At 40.4% G+C, this 26,678-nt stretch overlaps 3 protein-coding genes across 4 annotated transcripts in view; 1 reads left to right on the top strand and 2 right to left on the bottom strand.

The window, feature by feature from the left end:
* The window catches only part of sh3pxd2aa (SH3 and PX domains 2Aa), a 103,829-nt gene extending 97,013 nt beyond the window's left edge, over positions 1–6,816 (bottom strand). Inside the window, exon 1 of the mRNA XM_063884133.1 lies at positions 6,160–6,816. Within this exon, the coding sequence (XP_063740203.1) occupies positions 6,160–6,255 (96 nt within the window). The 5' untranslated portion in view covers positions 6,256–6,816. The remainder of the gene's footprint in view (positions 1–6,159) is intronic.
* Positions 6,817–8,030: 1,214 nt separating this feature from the next.
* Positions 8,031–16,467, bottom strand: stn1 (STN1 subunit of CST complex). 2 transcript variants are annotated; one of them, XM_063883286.1, is made up of 10 exons: positions 16,373–16,467; positions 15,786–15,912; positions 15,331–15,426; positions 14,950–15,027; positions 13,316–13,489; positions 12,020–12,131; positions 10,479–10,629; positions 10,138–10,260; positions 9,959–10,031; positions 8,031–8,572 (listed from the first exon to the last, which is right to left on the bottom strand). In XM_063883286.1, exons 2-10 carry the CDS (start codon positions 15,901–15,903, stop codon positions 8,415–8,417), a joined length of 1,083 nt encoding a protein of 360 aa, XP_063739356.1. In that variant the 5' UTR covers positions 15,904–15,912; positions 16,373–16,467; the 3' UTR covers positions 8,031–8,414. The 2 variants fall into 2 exon arrangements, with proteins under 2 accessions (XP_063739356.1, XP_063739355.1); XM_063883285.1 differs by lacking the exon at positions 16,373–16,467 and having other exon boundaries at positions 15,786–16,017.
* Positions 16,447–26,678, top strand: part of LOC134864365 (serine/threonine-protein kinase 10-like) — a 28,349-nt gene continuing 18,117 nt past the window's right edge. Inside the window, 5 exon segments of the mRNA XM_063883284.1 lie at positions 16,447–17,230; positions 19,069–19,233; positions 21,992–22,040; positions 24,171–24,320; positions 26,438–26,510. Of these exon segments, the coding sequence (XP_063739354.1) occupies positions 17,081–17,230; positions 19,069–19,233; positions 21,992–22,040; positions 24,171–24,320; positions 26,438–26,510 (587 nt within the window). The 5' untranslated portion in view covers positions 16,447–17,080.

Below are 26,678 nucleotides of genomic sequence, written 5' to 3'. Positions count from 1 at the left end.
AGTAAAGCCAACAACATGGTCACAAGAGTGAAATAAATAGTAGGACAATTCTATTCATAAGCTCTGGCAGGGGGTCTATGGAAACACCCTAAAGACAGAGTTTCTGTATCAGCTGCCAAAACTGTGCCCTTTATTAACCACACACCAGGCCGACGCCTCCAGTCCACTTTCCTTAAATGCGCTCACTTCCATTTGGAAATGGAATAACGCCTCATGTGCCTTTGTGGTGGCTGAAGGAAGTGCCGGTCAGAAGGTGCACAGGAAAAGTGTCTTATCAGCAGGCACCTCATGCGCACCTTCCGTGGCTTCTTGATACCATCACAACATGTTCCCAAAAGAACAATCCTAAAGTGACTTTGTATCAGACCACAACAAAGCCAGATGAGGAAAGTGTAGGTTTGGCTATAAGTACTATGTGACTCTCAAAAGCAACATGAGATAACTAAAGCCTTCCAAAGAGACAGACCCCAGCTGTCCCCAAATAAGATTGCATATTGGACTGGTGTAGAAATGAGTCCTAAAACCCGTAAATTAGTCAGCAACCCCTTTTGGAGCAAATATATATTCATATGTTGTTCTACAACATCAGTAAATACGCCAGTTGTGAATATCCGAGGTGTCTGTGTCTTAAAAACGGAAGTTGTTAACAAGTGACTAAAAGTGACTAAGACTTGCATCACGCAAGTTAGCTGTCGTTTATAGCCTAACGTTGAGTTTTAACTTCTAGCAATTGCCTTTTTGCATCGAAAAATTATAAAAGTGGACTGAACAAAACACGTAAGTATCATCAACGTGTGTTTGCAAACTACCTTGTATTCTTCAATATTCCAAAATCCAATGGAACGATCCCATTGCCTTTTGTCAAGGGAACCCTTGCAATTCTAACATCCGGGACGATCTACAAACAATACTTCATCACTGCACTATTCTATAACCTGTGCCACAAAGATAAATAGCATCAGAAGAGTTACTGTGGTTACAAGTTGAGACTTTATAACAGGGATATTACAGGCAGATGGCAGAGTATATATTAGACCTGTTTTTAGGCCTGTTGGCACAAGTCCAAGTGAAGTCTCAAGTAACTTGAGACGAGTCAGTTCAAGCGTCAAGTCAATCAATGGAAGTCTCAGGTCCTAAAACAAGACAAAGTTATGATTCTTCATAGACAGGCTGCAGGTCTATCATGTCTGTGAAATGAAACAGATTGTAAACATTTTATTTTTAAAACCAGTCTGTCTATAGTGAGCCCCTTGAAGTATTGGTGTGAATCACTGTAACTTCTGCTGTACTTTCTGGTAAATATATTATTAAACAGATCTACATTTTCTAATAAATCTTCATTTTGAGTGCTTTTGTAAAGAAATGATATCTTGTCATGCTAATCAGACCACTCCAATTTTAATAACGTTTATCCAATTTCCCTGATTATCTTTTAATCTGGTAAAAAACAGCTGCGAGTAAGAAAAGTCCATCTTGTTGTGTCCTAGCAGTTCCGCCTTCTCAAAAAACACACATCAGACAACAGTAAAATGGCCCGACCAGTTGAGAACAATCATTTTAAGTCCTTTGGCCATAAACACAAAACCAGAACCGGCGCACATGTGGTGCCAACACATGCTCCGTCTTTCCACAGACATTTCTGGGTGACGTAATCCTAAATCAAGCTGTTGAGTATAACACCAGGAGCTGGAGGCCACATTCTAGCGCCACGCCATGTGCTTTTACCCTGAAAACAGACAGAAGAGTGTGGGAGACGTCTTGCTGTCATGCTTTTAAAGGGTTCTACTACAGGAGACAAATAAAATGTTCCACAATCACAAACAACATCTGGTACTGAACACATGAAAACAACCCCCAGCATGTGTGTGAGGTCCCGGTAATAACAGTGCAAGAACATCCGCATCTTCTGTCAACCACTCGTGCCGGTGCTCGTGGCACAGATATACCCGCCTGTCAGTATCAGTGTCAGGGCTCTGCAAACTGAGCATCAAGATCATTGACTTTACAAACAGACGTCAGCAAAGCCCCTGACTCACCCTCTTCTCTTTCTTACTCACACAAAACCCCTTGAGCACTTCCAGCCAGTTGTCCCCCAAAAAAACTGCCCTCATAAACCTCTCCGACCATCCCAGTTAGGGGTGAGCATTTGAAAACTGGGACCCTTTTCACCGAGATATCAGTCTGTGTTTGATGGGCCAATAAATATTTGAGTGGGAAACAGCTCGCTGAAGACAGGTTTTATCGTTCCAAATAACAACACCGTCTTCCAGGTTGGGCATTTGCGCGACACAGGAGTCTCTAGAAAAGGAAATGTTATGGGACTGGGACTTGTAGGCTGAAACAGAAGCTAAGCGTTAACATGGCCGTGCCTAACCTCGCCTTTTCTGTTCTCACGTCTTCCAGCAAACACGAACACACTAACAGGAAGAGGATGCATGTTGGTGTGTTCGCATCTCAGCGGTCCAGCTCTCCCCACGGTCCAACGAACACTTCCCTTTCACAAAGCCCTGATTTTCAACCCCCTCTCTTCTCCCAAGATAAGCATTTCCAGCTGGTTTCACAAACATTACAAATGACATTCAATGGGTGCCACAGATTGTGTCTTTCTCTCTCATTTCTCTCCCTCCCTCTTTCCCTCATTTTTCTTCTCACCGTGACTGTTCCTTGTCTCCTGAGACAGCGGAGCTACGGAAACTAGGCCAAGGCTGGCCCACTGAGACAAAAAAAAAAAAAAACTACAGCTCTGAGAAGCTCCAGTTACACTTTAACTCTACTATAGACACTATCCAACAATCATATTACAGTTGGATTGATTTGGGAGGCTCAAGTTACACTACTAAACTACTCTGTGGAAGCTGTAGCTGGACATTAAGAGTCCAAGTTGCATCCAACACATATTATTATACATATCATCAACAGAAGAACATTAATTCACTGTCTCTAAGCACTGGTAGTGTCACATTAACCTGCCGGGCAAACATATTGAGGCTATAATGTGTGGGTTTTGAAAGAATAGTTTGACATCTTGCCAAGAGAGATGAGAAGAAAACCAATATTAAGCTACAGCTAGGACACACCTAGCTTAGCTTAGCATAAAAGTTGGAAACAGCTGCATTAAGCATGCACTTCATATATTGTTTGTTTATTTGTCCAAAATGCTAAGTATAAAAACGTACAAGTTTTGGTTTTATGCAAGGCTATCTGATGGATAACTTCTTGGCCAGATGCAGTGACTGGATGATAGCAGTAGCTTCCTCTTTACCATATGAGACATTACCCTTAGGTTAGCTCAGATGTGTATGTTTAATTAGCATTAAAAGTGGAGGCATGCGTATCAGTCTTCTTTAATAAGGGGAATATGAATATTTCCCAACATTTAAAATGATTGATGCTGCCTGTTATTACCCACAACATTGCAACATGAGTTTAAAACCTGCAACAGCATGTGTCATTCCTGAAACATTGGCCTGGATACTCTGTATTATCTCCTTAAGACACTTATAGACAGATTGTTTCTGTAAAGACATTCCTCATATTATACATTTTAATTATATGTAGGCCTATTTTGCAAATGCTTCTTTCCGAAGTGACTAAGTGGATCATATAAGATCTTATAATAAAAATTGTTTTTCATGTTCTTTTATTTCAGCACTTTTGAAATAAAAGAACATTTTCTCAAGACCAAAGCCAATAAGAGGCTGTAATACCAAACTACATGTTTAGCTTGTTGTCATGTGAAAACACAGATTTGTTCGGGAATAGGCACTTAGAACATTCCTAGTCCAGGCATATACCGGTATTTTAAATAACATGGATTTTCTTTGTTCATTTTCCAAATAATCCTGTCCACACAAGCAAAGTTTATAAAAATCTCCACTAAAGGCTGTTAAGGCTAGCGAGCAAGTCTGGCCCCACACAAACGGGGATTTTGTCCAAAACTTGCGACACAAAAACATTGTTGTAAATCTTTAACCTGGAAGGAGTTTAACAAGAGGTGCAGTTTTTTTTTTTTTTTTTTTTTTTTTTTAAACGTCATTCTTGTGATATTGCCTAAAGCATAATGTGAATAGATACTTTATTTACTTATTTTTTACATCACCAGCTAATGTTAAACCCCCTTCAACATCTTGTTTTAAGACCATTATTAACCCAGCTGATATCATCCTTGTAAGGGGCGTGAATACGTTTTTGTTTAATAAAATAAACGCAAATTATCGCAAATAATTGGCACACGGCAAACCTTGGGGCAGGTAGTCCTCCAGTATGGGAGTACTGGTGGTTTCAAGAGCTCCAGGCAAACTATAATTAAGCTGCCATGTGGAGTCTGCTGCGTGCACTGTACTTGATGGGTACTTGAAGGTGACAGTGTACATGCACAATACCCAGTGAATGGGAAGGAGTGTAGGGGTTGTCAGTTGGGGCCCAAAGCTAGTTTCTTGCCCCGGGGCTCTGTACAGTGATGCTTCTACGCTGTCAAGAGTTGAGGTATCACTGTACCGGGGCCACCCGAGGTGACAATCATATACGGGCAGCTTTTGCTATTATCGACTTTTGCAGATGCTGTTATGTTCTGGGTGGGAACATTCATATCATATTTCCAAGTCTTGTAAAGAAGGTGCATTTTGTCTAAAAAAAGGAGACATGTGGGGAGAGCCCTGTGAATTCCTACTTTTCCAAGGAGAATAAGCGTGCTAATTGTGTCCATATCGTTAGGCCCAAAGGTCTGCAGGACTGTAATTGCATATGAGCAAGTCATTTATTATGTCTTGTTTATGAGCTCAAAACGGGATCTAACTAGGGCCATGGAGAGCAGAGCCCAAACACCGACTCTCACTTATAACAAGTGAGGTATTGATGAAGAAGGCCACAGGAGGGAAGGATCAGGACAAGAATAATAGTCAATGAAATGTGGAGAATTAAGTGTCCTACATCTTTAAAATAAAGGATTGATCTGACAAGCTTAGAATAACAAATATGTAAAAGATTAGTTTGACATATTTCAAAGATATGCCACTTAATGCACATTGTGTTTGATATTAGTTTCTCAACTGCTGTTTCAAAGGTCAAGTTTGATTTTAAATCTTAATTTTTAGGACACATGGACAAGAAGCCCCTTGAGTGCGAAACAAATTATATTTGAACATCTTCAATATTTCTAGGCAAATTCCATCTACTACCAGGTAATTCAAGTCTTTATGACAAGATCATTTCAGGATACGGAAAGGCTCATCTTGAATTTTGACATGAAAGATAACATTTATGGAAATATTAGCCTTATATAACTTTCTAAACTGTTCATTGACAGTTTTGAAGCCTGGAATTGCTGAACACTGAGAAGGTATATCAAATTGTCAGTGAAAATAATATGAATAATATGAAATATTGGTTTTTGGAGCGTGTGAAATGTTCAAATATAAGTGTTGAATGTTTTGTCTGAATAAAGTAAATGTTGCTATATTATAGTACTACTGAACTTCTGTAGAAGTAGCAATAGTTACATTAGTGTTGATTGAATAACTTGATAAAGTAAAGCAAATAATATATCAAGAAAATTACATCTAAATGCATGACAATTAACCTAAGAACATTCAAAGATAGTTAGCCACATATCATGATATAGATACCATATCAATATTGCCCAACCCTACTTCTACCTTACAACAGAAGTACAGGTAAGGTGGCAGTACCTGAATGTAATCATATGGTGTAACTAATGAAGTATGTAACCCTAAAAAAGAACTGAAAGTACACTAGTGTTGACTACAAACATCTCTGAATGGTCTAAATAATAGTCAGAAGTCATGATAATCTTGACATATTGAAGCTAATACCCTGCATTAGGTTACAGTGCTAAAGGTGCCCAGGCTGCTTGTTTGACAGTCCACAGTTATGACAGCTCACTTGTGATAATGAACCATGTCTGTTGAAATATTGAGGGGGGTTAGCTACAGTAATAACGGTTTGTTTATTATTTATAAGCAGGTATCTTGCTGAACAAGAGCTAGCTTAGCGGTGGTCTCCACGAAGCTGCTAGCCACATTAATGGACTAAATGCTGCGTTTAGGTGTCACGCTGTGGCTGGGGACAGGCCAGAGACACCGCTGACACCTCTGAATGGGACAAGGTGGGAATATGGTGATATGCAAGCAGGCAACTCACGTAGTGTTTAGACGGATTGCGCCTCTTCTCCACGTCCACGACTTTCACGTCCAGCACAGTCCGAAACTGCATCTTGACCCTGCAAAGGCTATGCATTAAAAGCGACAGACAGGCAGCTGCTGCGGGCTCCGGATAAGCTATCTTGTATCACGGGAGAGAAATCACCACATTCATCGCTGTGTCACTTAAAGAATCAGCGGTCCATGAAGAGAGCAGCTCCTTGGCGGTGCAGACTGACGCAACGACCATAAATCTGATCAGAAACTTGTCAATAGTACACGTGAGCTTGTGCTGGCCGCTGGCGGTGAAACACAGCCGAATATCCGAGCTCAGAGCGGGGTTCACGGTGCTTCAACAGCACAGGTTGGCCGGTGGCGGACGGAGCGCTGGTTAAGGCGGTCACCTTAAAAATAGAAAAAAGTGATGCGAGTTCCTTTGTGTCTGCTGCGATGCCTACTGGTGGGGCATCTGTATACCTGGAGGTTAACGGGGGTGTCTGAATGCGAACGGAGCCGGCAGATCCAGCGCCTAGCCTCCTCCTGCCTTCCAGCAGGCGCAGTGAATTTAGGGAACGGAGTGGGATGGGCTTCACACACGTCCTCAGGGCGACTTAGAATGAAGCACCCAATAAAAAAGATTTGCCTGTGCCTTCTTCGACAAGAGACGCATTGTGACAAAGGCTATTAATAATGATGTGTTTGTAACCAGCGGAGATATTCAGCCTATCAGTTCACTAATCTTCCCCCGGGGCCCCCAGAACTTTTCCTTCCCGCTTCAGAGCATATTAAAAAAAGTAACCCGAATTTTGAAATTGTAATGTTCCTACTTCTCCTGGTGTGATAATGAAGCTGGGCTCACTTTGTTCACACTCTCCGGGTTCTGAGTCACGAGCAGCTTTCTGGCCGGAGACACGAGCAGCTGGAGATATGGATACAGATGTTTCTCAGGCGACCAATCAGAAGCAGCCTGCTCTACATGAAAGAGCCAATTAACGACCGAACACTGCCCCCCTGTGCAAACGGCAACACAGGCATGGTGCTAAAGCTTGGACTTCCTACTCCTTTTTTAGTTCACTAAATTTGACACATAAAATGAATTAAGCCCCTTAACAGGTTTTCATGGCATGAAGACCAGATCAGCATCATCTTTTAAGACGCTCTGTTGTTATTTTAATGACTTTACTGTAAGCACTAGCCTAAGGCTTGAACTCCAACAGGGCATCTGCCCCAGGGGATGTAAAAGCTCCAAGCCTACTTTGTGAAAAACCCTTTGTTGTGAAGTAATTTAATATGCGTATGGGAGGATGTAAGAATGCATTAGATTATCAAGGGGTCAATGTGAGAACAACAACAAATGTGTAGTTATTTAATGTAAACATATAAAGGGCTTTCTTGCTAATCAAACACTTTAAATTGAATTGACACTCAATCGACTTTACACATGATATGTAGTTTACTCATCATGATTCTGATTTTGTACATGGACTCGGAGACTACACGTGTTTAGCTGAAAGCCTGCATAACGGAGTTTCAAAGACTTGGGAATTTTCGAGACTGGGAAAGTCTAATGAAAATGTAATTTAGTTGTATTTTTAGTCCAACTTTCGGAAGTTTGATTCTCAGACGCATTTTATTTACGTCATTATCACCACATTAAGAAACAACAAATGTGTGCATGTTGCATTTTGACTGCATGATGTGCTTGTAACTGCTTTTTTTGTAAATAATGATGACCTAGATGGTAATAACAGCCAATTATCAGTATTATTATTTAACATTACTTTTGTTACTGGTTTATCCTATTTTCTGCCTTGCAAAGAGTCCAAAGAGCTTTTTTTTGGCCCTGAGGTGCCTTGCAGTTCAATACAGACATTTGCAGCCACTTTGTTATTTATTTAGGACATTTCTACTATCATTATTAATTACAATACTGAATTGCAAAATCATGTATCATCATGGTTCAAAATGTAAAATATATATAAAATGTAATCAAAATTATATTGCCATCCCAAAATAGTTGAAAAACGTGTATTCACTTATGTTAAACCATAGCACACTACTAAGTAGTAGCCATTTAAAAGACACATATACAGAGTATGGAGTTCAGCTACTTTTGGGAAAGATGTTCTTGATAACAGTAATGATGAACAAAGGAATACAAATGACATGATTTACTTCAATTGGATGCTCGCATTCTGGAGCAATAGGCATTACTACACATAGTAAATATATATATACGGTCATACTGTGCTTAAGTTAAAACACAGTGTAATGGCTGTCGCTGGTGCTGACGACGTCACTGCTGCTCTCCAGTGATTTGAGGACCAGCTCCAGTGCCGCTCTGCTCACGTTGAGGCTGTAACGCTGCCTGACTGCAGACAGGATGTGCAGGATGTGGCAACCCTTCTCTGCATCTATGGAGGAGGACGCAACTGTCAACACACTGGCATGTGGCCATGGAAACCAAGGTTACAGTATATGGAGACTTCAGACTTAGTCATAAAAAAAGGGAATTTTGCTATTTGGCATTTATGTTGGACTACAACAATATGTACATTTTACTAGGAGACTCACACAAAGGTAGCCTTTCTATAGTGAACATAAAGCCATTAATAAAGTATTGCAGCAATGAAGTATTTTGTTGGCAAGCCATCTTAAGGGCTTCCTCGACAAAAAGTGATTTTTCAATTGGAATTTGGAATATTGCAGAAAATAAGATCCGCGGCAGACACATTTATGATACCTACATGTTTTGTTCAGCAGGATAATCTCCACATCCTGACATTACTTTAACAGTTGGAGCATAAATGTAATTGGCAGAAGTAAAAAGCTAAAATTGGGCTACAAATAAACTGAATGCTCAGTATAATGAGGCAAAGTCGTCTTTTTAAGTCACTTCTTAGCAAGCGCCGCTTCTAAAAGCTTCAGACATTCACCACTCGGGTGTTGACTAACATATTCTATGTCATAAAACAAAGTGTGAACATTCTGTCAGTTTGTATTTACCATAGACCATATTTCAGGCATCTTACCAAAAACTAATTCTTCAAAGAAACATAGAGATTGTGATGAGGGAACCCGGAAAGGTTGAAATGCTGACTCATTTACAGGTTAAGGACTCATTCCTACACCACTCAATTGAAGAAGAGAGGAGTAAGTATGTTCTTTGTTGCACTGACTTGTTATTTGACTTTCAGATAAATATGCTTTAAAAAAGGTATTTAACAAACTTTCCATTATTGATGTCTTTAAAGAAGCCCTATTGTACTTTTTTGGGGTTTTCCATTTCCTGTGGTGTGTTATATAGGTTTTTGTGCATGTAAATGGTCTGCAAAGGCTAAAATCACAAAGTAGTAAAGTTTCTGTCCCACACACTCCCCCCGTCTGAAGCACCTCCATCGTACTCCTTTGTTTACTTCCGTAATAAAGACATCACTATGTAACAGTGGCGCTTCCATTGGTTAGCTCTCCAATACATTGTAAGCGATAGGCTAAGCGGCTGACCAATCACAATATAACCGGGCAGCTAACCAATCAGAGCAGACTGGGCTCTGGTGTCAGACAGAGGGTGAAAAGAGGTGCTACAGCACATGCAGTATGTGAAAAATAAAGACCTTTTTGAACCTTAAAGCATGGAAACATGTCTCTCAAGAGGAACAAAATACAAATATGAACTTAAATTATTAACATAATATGTCCTCTATTAATTATTGCTTTACACAAAACATTGCCATAAAGGTGAATTTCAACATTTCAATCAGAATGTTGATACTTAAGTGATATAAAGTAAGAGTACGTACACTTCTCTCTCTTGCAGTCCTCCTTGATGATATCTTTGACGGCTATGACCAGATCTTTGTCCTGTGCAGTCACCTGGAGATGGACAACAGCATCGAACACATACGTCCGTAATGAATCCTCACTATACCAGCCTGCTGAAGTGTGAAGATTAATTGAAGTTCTCTCTGATGTTCCTTACATGATAAAGCTCATCCTGGGATTTGACCTTGCGGTAAACAATACCCTCGTCCTGAAGAATTTTCAGGGCTTCCTTCAGGAGCTGCCGGAGCTGCTGGCATGCAGATGGACCCGCCACAGGCTCCTTCATAGCAACAGAGAAGCATGGTTATACAGCAGTGCCAAATTGAAGTTACATTTGAAATGGCATTTACTATGTTTTTAAAGGATTCACTTTATTTATTTATATTATTTTTCTCCTAAGAAGGACACTTCAAATACAGTCTGACGTTTGATTTTCCTTTCATCCAACCTCCACACATCTTCAAAAAGAAACTGATCCAATATTATTATCAGCCGTACCTGGTCTGCTGATGCAGTTTGAGGCAGTCTGAGGATCAGAGGCTGCAGGAGGTCCTGAACATCATACGGTCTGAACCTGCTCACCGACTTCTGCTTAAAGAAATCCTTGATGATATTGGTCGCCTTGCCGAGGGAACTGACAGCTGATTCACTGAACAACAGAGAGAGAATATGGCTACTTAAATGTAGATTTACAGATAACAGATAGTTCTTGAGTCAAATCATACTCTGACAACTAGTTACAATTATCTTCTTTTTTTAGAAAAGTATTTGATTCCTTTTTGTTTTCTAATAAATGAAACACGAGAAAAAGCACAAATGAAATGTCACAACAATAGATTGCACTAAGGTAGTGACATTTAATTGGTGCTTTGCATGTTTTACTACAATTTGTATTACAAACAAAGATAGTGAACATTTAAATTTTAAATTAAATCATTTATTAAAAATAAATATTTAGTTTAAGTCCACAAATCTCTCAACATCTGCAAATTGCTAGTCTGATAATGAATAGCTATTTTTCCAACTTTATTCATTAAACCTGAACACTATTTTCGTGTTAGGCGATACCTCTTCAGAAGTATTTCAATTTGCTCAGTAGCACTGAAGTATCTGTTCCGCCAACACAAAAGCCGTTGCTTTGAGTAATCCAAACTTGAGATAATTCTCAACGATTGAAGAAAAATGTGTATATTTTTGTTCTTTGACTTACAACACACTGAACCACTGCATCCGTTTCATCTCATTACTTTATTGACACTTTTCAGTGGTAAGGTATGTTTGAATGTTGTGCATAATTAACATCTAAGAAACACTCCAATGTTTCGCAATAATAGATGGATTGCTCATATGATCAGAATGTCTCATTACAAAATGCATGAGGAGAGATGTTTTGCTTTTTTTTTTAGTAGGATATAAACCAAACTAATTTGGGATATATCTGGAGATCCACAACACCTTTTTCAAAATTGTATTTTAACACATATTTTGCTTTTAACAAATATGATGCTTCCAACTATTTTATACATTGCACTAGCCCAGGAACAGCAGAAGAAGAGAGACAGGAAGCAAACCCTTACAGATACAGGGTATAGGCTCTGGAAATGTTTAAAGACTGTTTACCGGAAAAGAAACTGTGATCAGACTTGGACAGTTAAAGAAAACCTCACTCTGTGCTGCCTGTCAGTTGTTGCAGTTCCAGACATATTTAGGCAGTGGAAAAGAAAACTTTTTCTTAGCATAAGCAACTCCATCATTTTAAAAATATATTTTAGTCAATTTGTTGGATTATTTAGTGTGTAGCCATGTAATGGGCCGATATCATACCCTCCGCTTCTTCTGCAATGATTTAGAAGCACCATAAAAGCGGCCACGACTGTGTCTCTTGCTGAACCGAAAACTAATTCTCATTAATTGTGAATGGAAACCTGGTAATAGTCATTCCCTCTGACATTTTTCTAGAAATGTGGTCAAATGTGGACCCCTGGCACGAGTGATATAATCTGCAGTGGTGGAGCGATATAAGGGATGGATGATTGTACCCGGTTGCTTTAGGTTGCAGCTGAAATGGTCTGTCATAACACTGCCTGTAGAGCTGAGGAACCTCCATCATCCACGCTATCTGGACCGCCATCAATGGGTCGTTCACTTTATCTGGGAACACACACAGAGAGATACACACGTGATGAATAGGCAGAGGATATAGATGGTGTGTACTCTCACAATAAAGAATGTGCACTGTGTGTGTTAGAGAGACACATGAAAGGCATCATTAAACGAGACCGCAGTGATAGGATAAGGAAAGTCCTTGCTAGGCACTTTCAGAGTGTGTGGGGCAAGGAACTGTGAGAATGTTCATGTTTGAGGATGTGTAGTTTCTGATGAAACAACAGTTAAATGTTGGTATTTAAGGCCATTGGTTGTCTTTTTCTTATCATAAACAAAATTTAAATTAATTCCGGGGTGGAAAATCGATTTTGTGACAGTTGCTCCATTTTAATAGGAAATAAATAAAAGATGCATTGAAATTAAAAATCCATCCATCCATCTTCTCCCGCTATTCCATCAGGGTTGCGGAGGTAACAGCTCCAGCAGAGAGCCCCAAACTTCTCTTTCCCTGGCCACATCAACCAGCTCTGACTGGGGGATTCCAAGGTGCTCCCAAGCCAGCGAAGAGATATAATCCCTCCACCTGGTCCTAGGTCTACCCCTCAGTCTCTGTCCAGTTGGACGTGCCTGGAACACCTCCCTAGGGAGGCGCCCAGGTGGCATCCTTACTAGGTGCCCGAACCACCTCAACTGGCTCCTTTCAACGCAAATTAAAAATATAGAATGATAATATTTATTACATAGGAAATAAAAGTTAGAATGTGCAATCAAATAATAAAATAGGACACTTATATAACCATTAAAAGTAAGTAAGACTGTGGAATCCAATAAATATATTTATACAAATATAAAAAGTTTAAGAAAAAATGTCCAAAAGTGAAATTTTAAAAACCTGGAACAAAATATTAGTATTATATAGGAAATCCAAGATATTAAAGTAAGAATGTGAAATAAAAAATATATATATATATAAACATAAAGAAGTTAAAGCAAAATGTCAAATAAAAGACCATAGAATACAAATATTTATATCATAGGTATTTAAAGTAAGAGTGTGGAATAAAAAAATAAAGATACTAGAAACATAAGAGTTAAATGTCCAATACAAATATCATTTTAAAACAAATGAATACAAATATTTATTTAAACATAATAAGTTATAATAAGAGTAACATCGCTAGTGAGTACATTCCGATAACAAATTGCAGATGGGAGTCATGTACGCTTACAGAAGGTGGAGGCCATGATTTCTCTCTGTTGTCTGGATGTCTTCACCGGCCCCCTGACTCGGAGCAGGTCTCCGATCTCCAGGCGGCAGCGGATCTGCTGGGCCTGCCTGAGCTTCTTCAGTTCAGTCACTGGGTTAAAGCCTCCCTGAGCCCCATCACTGGGGTTTCCCCCTGCTGGAGATGAGAGGAAATTAATATAGGATATTACACAGTGGTTTGTGGCAATAAATAGGAGTACTATTTAAAGGTATAGTTAAAATGTAGTTACAGTCAGGGATGTAAAAGAAGTAATTTCAATGAATAAAAAAAGAAAAATCAGCTTTGCAAATGTTGAGTCTTTTTATAATCCTACTACTGCTTTTTTCCATGGATGTGTACTTGTTTTATTCGATCCAATAAACACGTTCTTGCCTCTTTATTTAATATTTTAGTCTCCTACCTTTATTTTTTGCCTTTTTTCCTGAACGGTTCCCTTTGCTCTGACTGAGTAAATTTCCCCAACGTGGGACAAATAAAGGATATCTGATCCTGATTCAACACATTTTAAGACCTTAAAGATACACACATTCAGTTAAGACCACACAATTAAAAATGTAGAGGTGAGGGGTCAGACATACGGCCCGAGGGCCCCAATCGGCATGGCATAGAGGTCTAATCCAGCACACTGGATTCTATGTCTACTTGGAATTGTGCTCTCCTAATAATAGTAGCAGGCTCTATGTTGGAAACACTATTATACACCCCACATGATTATGTTCAGGCTGGAGCAAAACAGTGTGTTTATAAAGGGACCATTTCCTACTTCTTCAGTTAAACCGAAGCCAGTGTGCTTGCTGTGTTTACTGTTCCCTTTACTGCTCAGAATATTAAATTTGACTTCAATATGAGACTACTCATGGCAAACAATTCAGGAACTTGTAAATTCGGCTGAGAAGAGATTAATAAATTGGGGACAGGTTTGAGGAAACAGCTGTCTATTTTCAGTCGTAGCCGAGACATATCCAACTGTAACTGATCTGCTTTGTAAATGTATTTAATGAGAACATTTTCCAAATGTACCTATTGATAATAAAAGAAGGGGTAACATTTGAAGTCTTGGATAATTATAGGTTTTTAAGCAATGATTTTAGTGGTCAAGCCCACTTGTGCTCAATGGCTGTGACCCATAAACTATAAAGGTTTTGACAGCCCTGCTCTAAAGAGTACCTTTAAGACAACGTGTACACAGTTAACCACATTTAGTAATACTGACAATAGTTAAGCAATATCTAAAGTGTTACTTTTATATTGTCTTTTAAATGGAAGATTTGTCCTATGTTTAATACACCCTCTGATGTAACAACTGTAGGCAAAACCAAAAACACAAAGTAAAAAAAGGTATACTGGCTACAGAAAATAATGTGTGTGTCATTTGCTACATGGAGGTACATCTGCAATTAACTCTCATGGAGAGTTAAGCAGCATGGTCAAAAAAGAGTCAACATTTACGGATATTAAATGGAAATTGATACACAAATCCTTTCCTTTTAGAAGTCATTGTGTAGTAATTTGGAAACTTTTGTGTACTTCTGCTCCATTAGAAGTGTTATGCAAAGCAAAACAAGCAATACTGAGATTCAGAAATAAAAACTCACATTTAGAAGGATTTTCCTCTTCTTTGAACACGTCATTTTTCCAGCAGAGGCAGTTTATCACGCCGGTACCATCATCCACTGTGAACAGAAGAGTTAAGCATGCCAAATTGTGTTCATTTGTCGGCCTTTGTGCCACAGAAGAGTGTGTGTCAGTCTGTGAGACGTAAATAAAGAATAAAGACAACTCATCTCAACATTTAATCCAAAATATGCAACAACATCATTGTATTGCTAATACTGATTATAGCGGACCACAACATTTAAGAATTTCCTGAAATACTTAATACAGGATTTATGTCAATGATAAAAGTCCTCACATAATGTATAGTGTTTAATAATATCAGTGAATATTTTTTGTTGGGGATATAACAACAAGATTACCTCCATAACAGAAGAAGTCTTCTCTTTCTCTCTGGTAAACCACTGTCCCAAGCACATCAACCTTGTAGATTGGATGGGAGTTGTAGAAATAAATACCTGTGGGACACGGGTGCATACAGGATCAAAATAATAATACAAGCATCAATAAGTCAGTCATTGAGAGAAAAAGTCTCAATCATTTCCGTATAAATATCCTAAACAGTACTCAAATGTGTTAGAACTCATTGACTGTAAAATCAGATAAAACAAAACAGGATCTTGGCTGAACATATGGAGTGATAGTTAGCTTACTTGCTAAAAACATATTTACAGCAACTTACGTTAGTTTGTAAGTTGCTAAGTATGGGGCACACATATTAAGAGCTGTAATGTTTTGTGTCAAAGTCATAATGTATAAACAGACCATGGAGTCAGGACACATTGGGTTTCTATAAGCTTGTATTAGCTGTTGTTACCTGGAACCTGTGTGGACTCTGTCATCTGCAGGATGTCTCTGACATACAGCCTGGCAAAGGCAGAAAAGATCGGGTCCAAGCCCCACAACATCGATGGGGGCTCTTCCGCGGGATCCATTGTAGGTGCCTGCATTTCATTATGAAAAGAAAACAGGTTATTTACCTGTTCTTTGGAATCGGCAAAGAATGTAAGCTAGCTACTGCATGTTTCCTGCATGGGTCTTGAGAGGAACCAAAATATTGGTCACGTGACACTCAGTTTAATAATGTTAAATACATGTTTTTTATTTGCGGTGGTTCAGCAATATGAACGTATGATACGTTATGGAGTTTTCAATTACATAATAGCAATAAAACAAGTTCAAAAGTTTTGTATAAGTATTTACTGTCTTTATGGTGCCTTCTTGTTTCGCAAAGGTGTATGGGACATGTAGTTTCAGGCACACAAAGGAACGCGACTGTTTTTAGAGGCGATGGAGGCACAGTGACACAGAAACATTTCAACACACATGTAATAAACAGCATATTGATAATGTGTCTGGATGAAAATCTACAACAGTATCAACGTGGTTGGTTTGAGGACCCACCACATTAGTTGTGTTTAGTCTCCCATGCAGACGATGGCAGCAGAAGACAGAAATTACCGCGCTAACTGTCAAACACGAGGAGCACGAAGAGAAAGAACCGCAGACGCGCGCACACGGGAACGCGCCCAGACACTAAATCCGCTAGATTACTAAACCCGTCTCACACCAAGGAAAATATTTATGTTTTTACCGTTTTAGCTCATGTTAATGTACGGACCAACTCTACCCGCGGTTCGCCTTAAGGAAACTAAACTATTCTGTGGAATACAACTATTTGGGAGGACGCCTTATTTGTTTGTTTTTTCTTTTTGTTGAAACAGAGCCCCACAGGGTTGTCGGGCCAGTGGGTTGTTAGGAGTTGGAACAACGGAGAGCTTCCCTTAATACTTTGCATTAAAATAAAGTATTGTTTAGGGGGATATTGGAGGATAATACACGTCAACGTTACCCGTTAGCTATTCATTTAGCGGTTAACAATGACCCAAAGAGAAAGGGCTATTCTCTGGACTGGCCAAAACAGTGTCAAAGGCTAGGCTAGCTTTTGGTTCTAACTGTTATTAAAGCTACTCAGTGTTGAACAAGCGGATATTTATACCTGATGGGACACTTATACTACTCCAAAGACGAAACTGTCCGAGGACACTGACACTAGTGTGGCGTTTTAATGTTCCTTTGTCATATTCCTAATTGAATGACCAAGGATTCAACATGTCATTTTTTAATTTCCGTAAAATATTTAAATTGGGATTAGAGAAGAAGAAGAAACAGTATGAACACGTGCGCAGGGATGAAAATCCAGAGGAAGTATGGGACATTATCGGCGAATTGGGAGATGGAGCCTTTGGAAAAGTGTTTAAGGTATGGAATAAGAGATGCTTTATGTAGAGAGAACCCTTTCCTCTATTTGCTGTACTGTGTTAGACTTGTGTTTTCACGAAATGAGACGACGCTTGAGTCTCCTTACTCAATAATCCTCTTTTTAAAGCCTAATACAAGAACCAGCAGTGGCGACTCGGTGTATTTCCTTGACCCGACCACCCACCATTTTTAAAAAAGGACACCAGCACTGTGGCAAAGTGTCAAATATGACTCTTCACTGATCTCCTATTTACTGGAAGTATGTACATGTGACAGATATTCACATTTGATCAAATCCTTTAAGTGCTGGAAACTGTCTTTTTTACTAACCTATCACAATGGCAAGCAAAGCTGATTAACACTATCTTTATTATGTATACACACAGAACAGCTGGCACCAGCACTTTTCTGATGCTCATGGATGTTTTTTTTTTTAGCTTTATCAGCTGTATTTAGAAGCTCCAACAAGGCAGCCAAATATTTAAACCCCCTTTTTACATTTTTCAGAATGTCAGAGCCACTCCCTTGTCAGTTTTGTCCTAGTGCCATTGTGTGCGTTTACCCTAATGCATAGCTGGACCTTCATTTGCATGAGTGGCAGTACATCTTATCACACAGGACGGCTCTATCAAGCCTAATACCAGGAAGTCTGTGGCAAATGAATGCAGTTCTGTTTTGTTCTTTGCTGCCAAATGTTATTTTTGGACTTGAAATAGTTTCCCAAGATTTCAAGCCGGTGTTACTTGGTATCATACACATGCACAATGATTTGGTCTCAGGGCATTCCAACAGCGAGGCTCACGTGAACTAGACTTATTATTTAAGAAAGCAAACAGTACCAAAACGGCTCCTTTATCATTGTTATTCCATGAAAGCGGTTCATGCTTATCCTACTGGCATTCCAGAGTCCAGTGGAAGGAGATCTAGAAATATTCAATTACAGTGTTATGTATGAATGGGATTTTGGCCATTCTAGTTGTCATATTCTACTGCACTGATGGCTCACTGGGATAGTCCACACTGGTGTATGTATGGCTGACAGCGGAACACAGGCAGGTCATCAGGAAGTAGCTGCATCCCATATTGCAGTGGCAACTTCATTGAGCACATCCTGCCTGCAGAGAACCCAAAATGAACAGGAGGAATTTCCCCTTTAACAAGACAAATCTGTCTAATACCTACAGCCAAAAAGAAGTGTCTTCAAAGAGGACATAGTATGTACATTCTCAGGTTCATAATGGTTTTTAGTGCCTCTACTGTGACGTGTTTAAACATGATTTTTATTTCATTTTACTCACCCTCTGTCTGAAACCAGAGCCCAGTCTGCTCTGATTGGTTGGTCAACCTCATAGAGATGGGTTGAAATGTCCCGCCCCTTAGCCTATCATGTAAAATGTGTTGGAGTGCTATCCAATATCCGCACGAATGTCACATAGTGATGTCATTATGCTAGGAAGTAAACAAAGGACTCCACGACTTCAGGCAGAGGGGGAGTGTGTGGGAGAGAAGCTCCCTCTGCAGGGTACTTGGGGATTTTAGCCTTTGAAGACCATTTACATGCACTAAAACCTATATAACACACTACAGGAAAGGGAAAACCCCTTAAAGCATAATGGGACCTCTTTAATCTTGTTTTTACATCCTCTTAATGGTTATGGGCAGTGTTTGTTGCAATAAGGAGCTCAAACCGGTGTGAAGTCAAATTATATGAACAAAATCTAGCCTAATGAGACTTAAACATAGAGTGTGCAGGAAATGAAAATGACACATTTTCGGACTCGGATAACTGCATGACTCATCCGTCCATGCATTGCTCTGATAACATTCTCATCCAACAGGCTCAGAACAAACAGACGGGAATTCTTGCCGCAGCCAAAGTTATCGACACAAAAACGGAGGAGGAGTTGGAGGACTACATGGTGGAGATCGACATCCTGGCCTCCTGCGACCACCCAAACATCGTCAAACTGCTCGATGCTTTCTATTTTGATGGCAAACTCTGGGTAGGTATAGAGAGGTAAAATGTCCTCAGTGGTTCCCCTGAATTACCACCGAAGGAAGGGAATGTGATGACCTAATGCTACATTTTGATTTAGCAAAGCTCCCTTCTAAGATACAAGAGTCTAGTTTCGATGTTATGTTGAGTATCCAATAAATCTATAAGCCCTGATGCTTAGGGTGCGCTAAACTCGTACAAAATCGAGTGCTAAATACTGTTTTATTAAGTTTCTTCTGTACATTTTGTTATAATAATGCAGCATGGACGTAGACCGGGCCCACTCAATTATACCAATGCCTTTTACATTGCATAATGGTACTGTTATCACAAGCTGTACATTAAATGCAACTTCCTTACTGTAGTATCCTTGTGAAATAGCCAGAAGGCCAAAGTGCACATGAGCAACAAAACAAGGAGCCTCACAGCTGTTAATCATCATACCAGTTCCTAACCCGTCCACTTTTGATATGAGCTATATCCGGCCTTAATAAATGTCTCTATCCCTTGCAACACAGTACTTATATTCTGTGTCACCCGATGGAGTATCAGTGTTGGCCTCCGGTGACTGTTGGCTGGTCATGCAGTTATAGTGCCCTTAACTGTGGCTATGTAGATATTCATTACACAGAATCTAAACACAAGTGTTTTTATGAATAGATAAACTGTGTGGGTGAGGAACAAAGTGACTGAGGTGGATTACAGGAGCTTTAAAAAAAAAGAAGCATGCATTAAATATATATTAAAGATATATATATATATATATTTTTAAACACATTGTAAATGCTCGTCTGAGTCCATAGGGTGGTTCAGGCAAAGTCCTAAACTTGGAAATGAGTAAGCAATTTAGTACTTCCTGACTCTTATCTGTTAAGGTATGTGGTTAATAGAAGCTAACATTTTATTTTTATTTACTTTGACTTAAAAATGTAATTAAATACCCCACTGGTGAGGCTTTAACGTTTCTAAAAATTGGTTGCTAACAAGCGGCTAATTGAGAATACGAAGCGTCGTCATGCCAAGCATTAGCCACCTTTTAGCTTAACGATGTTCATGTAATGAGAAGCCACTATCATGTAGTTCTTCTGCAGCATTACGCTAGCTACTTCTGGTGCTTGCATTCCCGCTTCTACTGTAAGTGGCGTGAATACGTGGAATGTCCTGCTGATAGAGTGTGTTAGTATCATAAAGGTGTTAGCTACTAATCAGATTTTCTGAAATATTCCAAAATTCAACGGAATATTGCTTTTTGTCAAGGGAACCCATGATAGGCTAACTTCTTGGTCATCTTCACTTCACTTTATACATAAGCATCTAAAAAGAGAGTCAGGTCATTATCACCGAAGTATTAAATGTCAGTGCATTTTGTTGAGCGCTCAACCCCTTTCCTCCCCATTGTCCTCCGAACAATGGTCCCAGCCCGTTAGAGGCTGTCTGTTGATTTTTATCTGGGCCTGTGTGGCACCTGTTTGTGCAAAGAGGAGAGTGTCCAGGACATTCCCTCCTGGAGATGAAAGGCTTTATTCCACATTATCCCACAACATTGGGAGTTGCGTTCACTGAATTGCGTCACCTATTGACCCTTATTTCCCTTTTGTTACAATATCAACAAACCAGGTTGTGATGCAGCTAATATTTCCTCCCCTCAGCCTTTAAATCATTCAGAGCTAGATTATATTCACTCTCACATCCTCCCGCTGTGTGCCACATGAATTGATTTAAAAGCATGTGGGTGCACACTTCTCCATGTATTTGTGTGTGTCAAATAAACAAGTGGGAGAGGAAGCCACGGCCCTGGCCCCTGGTTCCTCTTCGCCTGCTGCCACTTTGAGAAACCACTGTGAGTGTCATTGTACAACAGCGGAGCCATTAAAACAACAGCACGCCTACTGAGGAACACTAGAGCGGTGTGCCTGTTGAATAGCCCAGACTGTGTTCTGAGACTCCAGCCATTGTAAGGGCTTTGTGTTTGGAAGTAGAGCAGTCTTGAAAAGCTCAGCTCAAAGAATGGAATGCCATTGAACATCTGTGTAACGTGAGGAGTATTTATTATTAGGAATGATTTATCAATTTAAATGATCCCAGAAAAATAAGCTAGGGACTTAAGCAACGTCTCAACCATAAGCACTTTCTCAATGGTTGCAAAACTGCAGGATTGCGGCTTTACTTCCTGTTCATAAAATCTGATGTTTGTACGAAATGTTCCCAATGTATGGAGTGAGTCAGCATCATTCTGTACAGCCTCAAGCTTTATGAAGTGCCCCAGATGCTTTAATCATACTCACCCCCAGCCTGAAGTCCATAGAAACTTTAATCCTATTTACGGAATAAGCATGAGGTCCGGCAATATAGTTAGCCACCTAGCAGCTGGGTGAAACCTCCTTTCACAATGTGGCCCCAACTGGGCCAATCCTCTTACAGCAACAGCCGTACTGAAAGCTCCTAAATGCCTTTAAGGGCTCAGAGCGCTTCATCCTCGCAAGCTGGGTGGATGTTCATATAGAGTTGCCTTGTGAAGTGAGCAGTAAGGCTATAAGACACGGTGTAAAGGATTCTTCTCTGACTTTGAGAACCTTCCAGACTCTACATCCGACAGGTCACCGGGTGCAACCACAGCATTAATGCCTCATAAATGGCCTCCACGTACTTCTGTTTGAACTTTTTATTGCATTGGTCAATCTCAAAATAAAGAACAATAAACACTTTGATGTGTGCGTATTGTTGAAAACACATTGACTCTGTTGCTTATTCCCTTTTTTTGACAGATCCTCATTGAGTTCTGTGGAGGAGGGGCGGTGGATGCAGTCATGCTAGGTGAGTCAGCATTTGCGCTTTGCATACAGGTTGTCAAAAAAGGAAACTGGAAAAAAATCTATTTAAAGAGACGTTCCCGATTCTGGGAAGTGGGGTTGTAAGAATAGCTTATCCACAGTCAGCGTATAAACTACAGTGTGGAGATACCAACAGGAGTAGCATCAGGAAGCTAAGCTATGTAGTATTAGCCCTCAAAGGGAAAGGCCCTCATCCAAAGAGGAATTTCAGTTTCACTATGCGCTATATTTAGAATATTTTTACCATACTGTCAGACAGCCTGTTCTCTCTTCAAAGCTACCAAACCCCATCTCCTAAATCAGTCATTTTACCTCACAGAACATGGGTTGCTACGGATGCTTCAGATTGATTAATTAGTTTGTATTATTGCCTGACTTTTTATTTTATTAGGCTATGTTCATTGCAGCCCGCTTAAGGGGGTACGTACTGAAACATGGGCGGTTGGAAGTGCAAAGGTGGTACCACTTTGTCGACAGCCAGACTGTGTTGGGTGCCATCCAGCGGGGGAGCTACGGGTTTCAAAGCTTCTTTGCTAATCGCGTTGGTGAGATCCAGGAGACCGGGCCTGTGGGTGACTGGTGGTGGATTCCCGGTCAGTACAACGTGGCCGATCTAGTCACGAGAGGGTGTTCCCCTAAGCAGCTTGACGGTGATTCCCTGTAGCAGAGAGGTCCTGAATTCCTTACCAGGTCGGTGAAGGAGTGGCCCATGAAGTCTGCTGCAGCGGTGGCCTCAGGTACTAGGGAGGTCGCGAGTAAGCTCCAGAGGAAAGCTTTCTCAGCCATCATTACGAGGGCCCAGGCAAGGAAGTTGCCTACTCCAGGCAGTCCTAGCGGTGTCGGTGCCAGAGCTCAGGTTCAGGAGGAGTGTGTGGACGTTGTGACACCAAACTCGTTGCTGTTGGGTCGGGTGGGGCCCATAGGTGACACCTTGGGTTTTGAATTCCATACCTATCCATTCAGTTGTTTACGAGCAGTCCAGGTGGAGGTGGACAAGTTTTGGAAGCCTTGGAGCCAGTTGGCAGGACCTCACCTGTTCGTTCGGCAGAAGTGGCATGCCCCGGCCAGGAATGTCTCCGTTGGAGACCTGGTCTGGGTTGCGGACCAAAACGCCCTTCGGGGGCGGTTCAGGCTGGGTCGAGTCGAAGAGGCGTGTCCAGATGAGAAGGGTGTTGTCCGGAACGTCAAAGTGAGGACTTGTCATAGTCTTCCCATCGGCTTGTCTCAGGCAAGGGATGATAAAGAGCCGTGTCCTTCCGCCGTCCTGCGCAGGGACGTTAGGAGGCTGGTGGTGTTGCTGCCAGTGGAGGAGCAGGAGGGGGCTTCCCTTGCTCCCCCAAGTACCTAAGGGATGCTGAAACTGTAGACATTTGTATGTGTGTACTCAGACCAAAACTGTTTCTGTGATCATTTACATGCTGTTTCTTTAAAGTTTCACCTCAGGGATTTTGCGTGTTCTGTGCATTATTTTTGTGTGCTAATAATAGTATTGTGGCCTACTTGGTCAATGACAAGTAGCCCAAGTGGGAGGTGTGGAGTTTTCACGAAGTTTTCCAAGTATGGGCAGATGTAGACCGGATGTGGTCCCATCTGCTCATGCGTTAACTTGCCAGTTGGTAGGATCAGTTTTGACTGGGGAAGCTGAGCTGTTGTTTACCTAGCATGTGTAATGTATGTTCGAGTGCTTGGTGAAATAAATGTGTAAAAGACAGATCGGATTCCCGTGCTTGAGTAGGACACTGTTTCACCAGTAGAAAACCCCCTTTTGCGGTGGGAAGTATTAGATTAAAGTAGTTCATTTAATAAAACTACGGCTTCTGTGTTATTATTTTATTACCCTCAGAAGAGACTCAGAGCCAACTAGAGGAACAAAACACGAGCTGCTGATTTGATGACGTTTTATCCTGTTGTGTTGTCAGGGCAAATCAGAACACATTAATTAACACTAAAGATGTTATGTGGTCGAATGCATCCCAGGGATCGGATTACAATGCTTTTTGGTGGTTGTTTGCTCTTAGAGCTGTCCGCCTGTGATTGCATGTGAATGCCAGGTGAACACAGGTTGTAGAGAACTCCACGGTCAAAATGTCTAAGCCTGTGTGATCCCTTGCAGAGCTGGAGAGACCCCTGACAGAGCCGCAGATCCGGGTAGTGTGTAGGCAGACTCTGGAGGCCCTCGTCTATCTCCACGACAACAAAATCATCCACAGAGACCTGAAGGCCGGCAACATCCTCCTCACACTGGACGGGGACGTCAAGCTGGGTGAGGACAAAGTGAAAAAGTACAACAGACAGGGTACAGGGTATAGGGTGGTGCAGTGATGATGTATTTTTGTAAGTCAACCCGGAAGTTAGAAACGCGAGGGCTCCATCGACTAAAAGCAATGGGATTTTACCTTTTGATTTCAGAATGTAGCAAGAACTAAGACCTGTGAAAAACACACATTTTTGATATTCACTGACTTGTTTAGCTGTATTGCACTGCTTTTATAATAAGTAAATAGCTAACGTTATGAAGGAACAACATCACGCTCGAATGGCTGCAGTGTGCATCACTACGGCTAAGCTAAAGGTGGCTAATGTTTACCGTGTCAACCAAACATCTTATTTCAGGCATAGATAATAATGTAACATGTTTCTAAAAGAAATTGAGTTCAAGATGAGGGAACGGGTATTGCTACTATGCTAACTCATTTCCCAGATTTACGACTCATTCCTGCACCCCCCTACTGTCCTAATTTAGAAGTCCATTTCTTCTGGTTCACATATGTATCATTTTCCCTGTTCCAGGGGGAAACATTAATGCGTTCACAGTCTAGCAATGCACTTTTGGCCGTAGTCCCCATGTGTTTATCCTGCGTTTTCTAAAGATTTAACAGCTGAAAACTGAACAGGAATGCACTGTGCAGCGATGCCATCCATTTAGAGCTGCTTTCACACATGCAGGCCAAACACATGGTGAGGTTCAGTTATCTGGGGGCTTTCACACACCGGTGTGTGGGTGAGGAGAACTGTGTCAAACCGCGGTGTCATGTGGTATCGTATGGATTAGAAATTGGCCACTCTGACACTAGCCTCAGACTCTTTTTATGAACATTACACACTCACATTGACCCTCCTAATGTTAGAACACTCTGTATATAAAACAGTGAATGAATGAATGTGGTGACGTTTTGTATTACATCCAAAATAATCGGAGGAAATGATTTGTGTCGGCTTTTATTTTAAATTTCTCCTATATTTTTTCGTTCTGGCCAGTATTCCTGGTAAAAAAAGTAATAAATTGTTTTAGAAATACTTATTCTACAGAACTGAAACAGCAGATCCGATGACCCTTAACCCATCTCCCATAATGCAACTCAGTAGTGTCTTATCGTTAAAGTAATAATGTACAATCAAAATAAATATGTATATATATATTCATCTGTATATATTCATGTAAGACTGTGCAATAAAAATAGGAAGATAGGTATAATTATAAGATATACAAATATAGAATAAACATTTTTATACAAACATAAGAAGCTCAAGTAATAATTTACAATAAAAAGTTAAAACAAAATTAAGATATTCATAATTGCATAAGCACTTTAAGTAAATGTCCAATAAAAGACACAAAAAAGCTACTAAATGATAGAAAATTAAGTAAAAATGTAATAAATTGTTTCAAAAATAGTTTTTATACAGAATTGAAACAGCAGATCAGATGACCCTTAACCCATCTCCCATAATGCAACTCTGTAGTATCTTTCCTTAGAGGTTTAAAGATATTTATGTACATCTATATATCCATTGGTTCTTCAGTAAAGGACACATACTGTATCTGAACGGACTGAGGAATGTGTAGCTGTGAAGAGCAATGGGACGTTCCGTGTTCATCCAGAAGATAAGATAAAACAAACATACAACTTATTTCCCTGGCTCAGTAGAAATCTAAACTTGATGAGTCAAATCAGTGGAATGCCTTTAAACCAAAAATGACAGTCTAACTGTCATTATCAAAATGTAAATAAGTGACTCTTGTGCACAACAGCCATTGTTTGGACCTGCTGCTCTGTGTGTAAACAAACACTTACTTTACTTAGGCGGTGTGAGTCAATGCGGAACACTGAAATAACACACAATGAGCATTTTGTCCGTTGACAAAGCACACACAGAGGTGTCCGTTCACGCATGAGCTGTTGCCCACACACGGCACAGATAAGGCATGATGTCAGCATGCAAATGTAGCCAGAATGTTCCATCAGCAAAAGGTCTCTCTGGCAGTGTTGGGCTTGTGCTGCACATAGAGACAGTTATTTTTATTTGATTTGCATTTGAAAAAGACACATGACAGTGGTTTTCCTTTGGGTCATTTCTGGTGTGTCACATGTCTTCCAGCTGACTTTGGCGTGTCTGCCAAAAACACCAAAACCCTGCAGAGGAGAGACTCATTCATTGGGACGCCTTACTGGTGAGTGGAGGATAGCACAAAGCATGGATTCATGGTCAATAAAAGCCTGTCAATTTATTTGATTCAATAAAAAATCATATTAATTATAAGTTTCGCCCTTCTTGTACAACACGGAATAGACGTCCATATTCCATCTTAGCCATGCGTTGATGAAAATGTACTGTGACG

The sequence above is a fragment of the Eleginops maclovinus genome, chromosome 5 (assembly GCF_036324505.1).
Source record: "Eleginops maclovinus isolate JMC-PN-2008 ecotype Puerto Natales chromosome 5, JC_Emac_rtc_rv5, whole genome shotgun sequence".
NCBI classification, from domain to species: domain Eukaryota; kingdom Metazoa; phylum Chordata; class Actinopteri; order Perciformes; family Eleginopidae; genus Eleginops; species Eleginops maclovinus.
The sequence above is the reverse complement of the archived record's forward strand: the minus strand, read 5'-3'. Positions and strand labels throughout refer to the sequence as shown.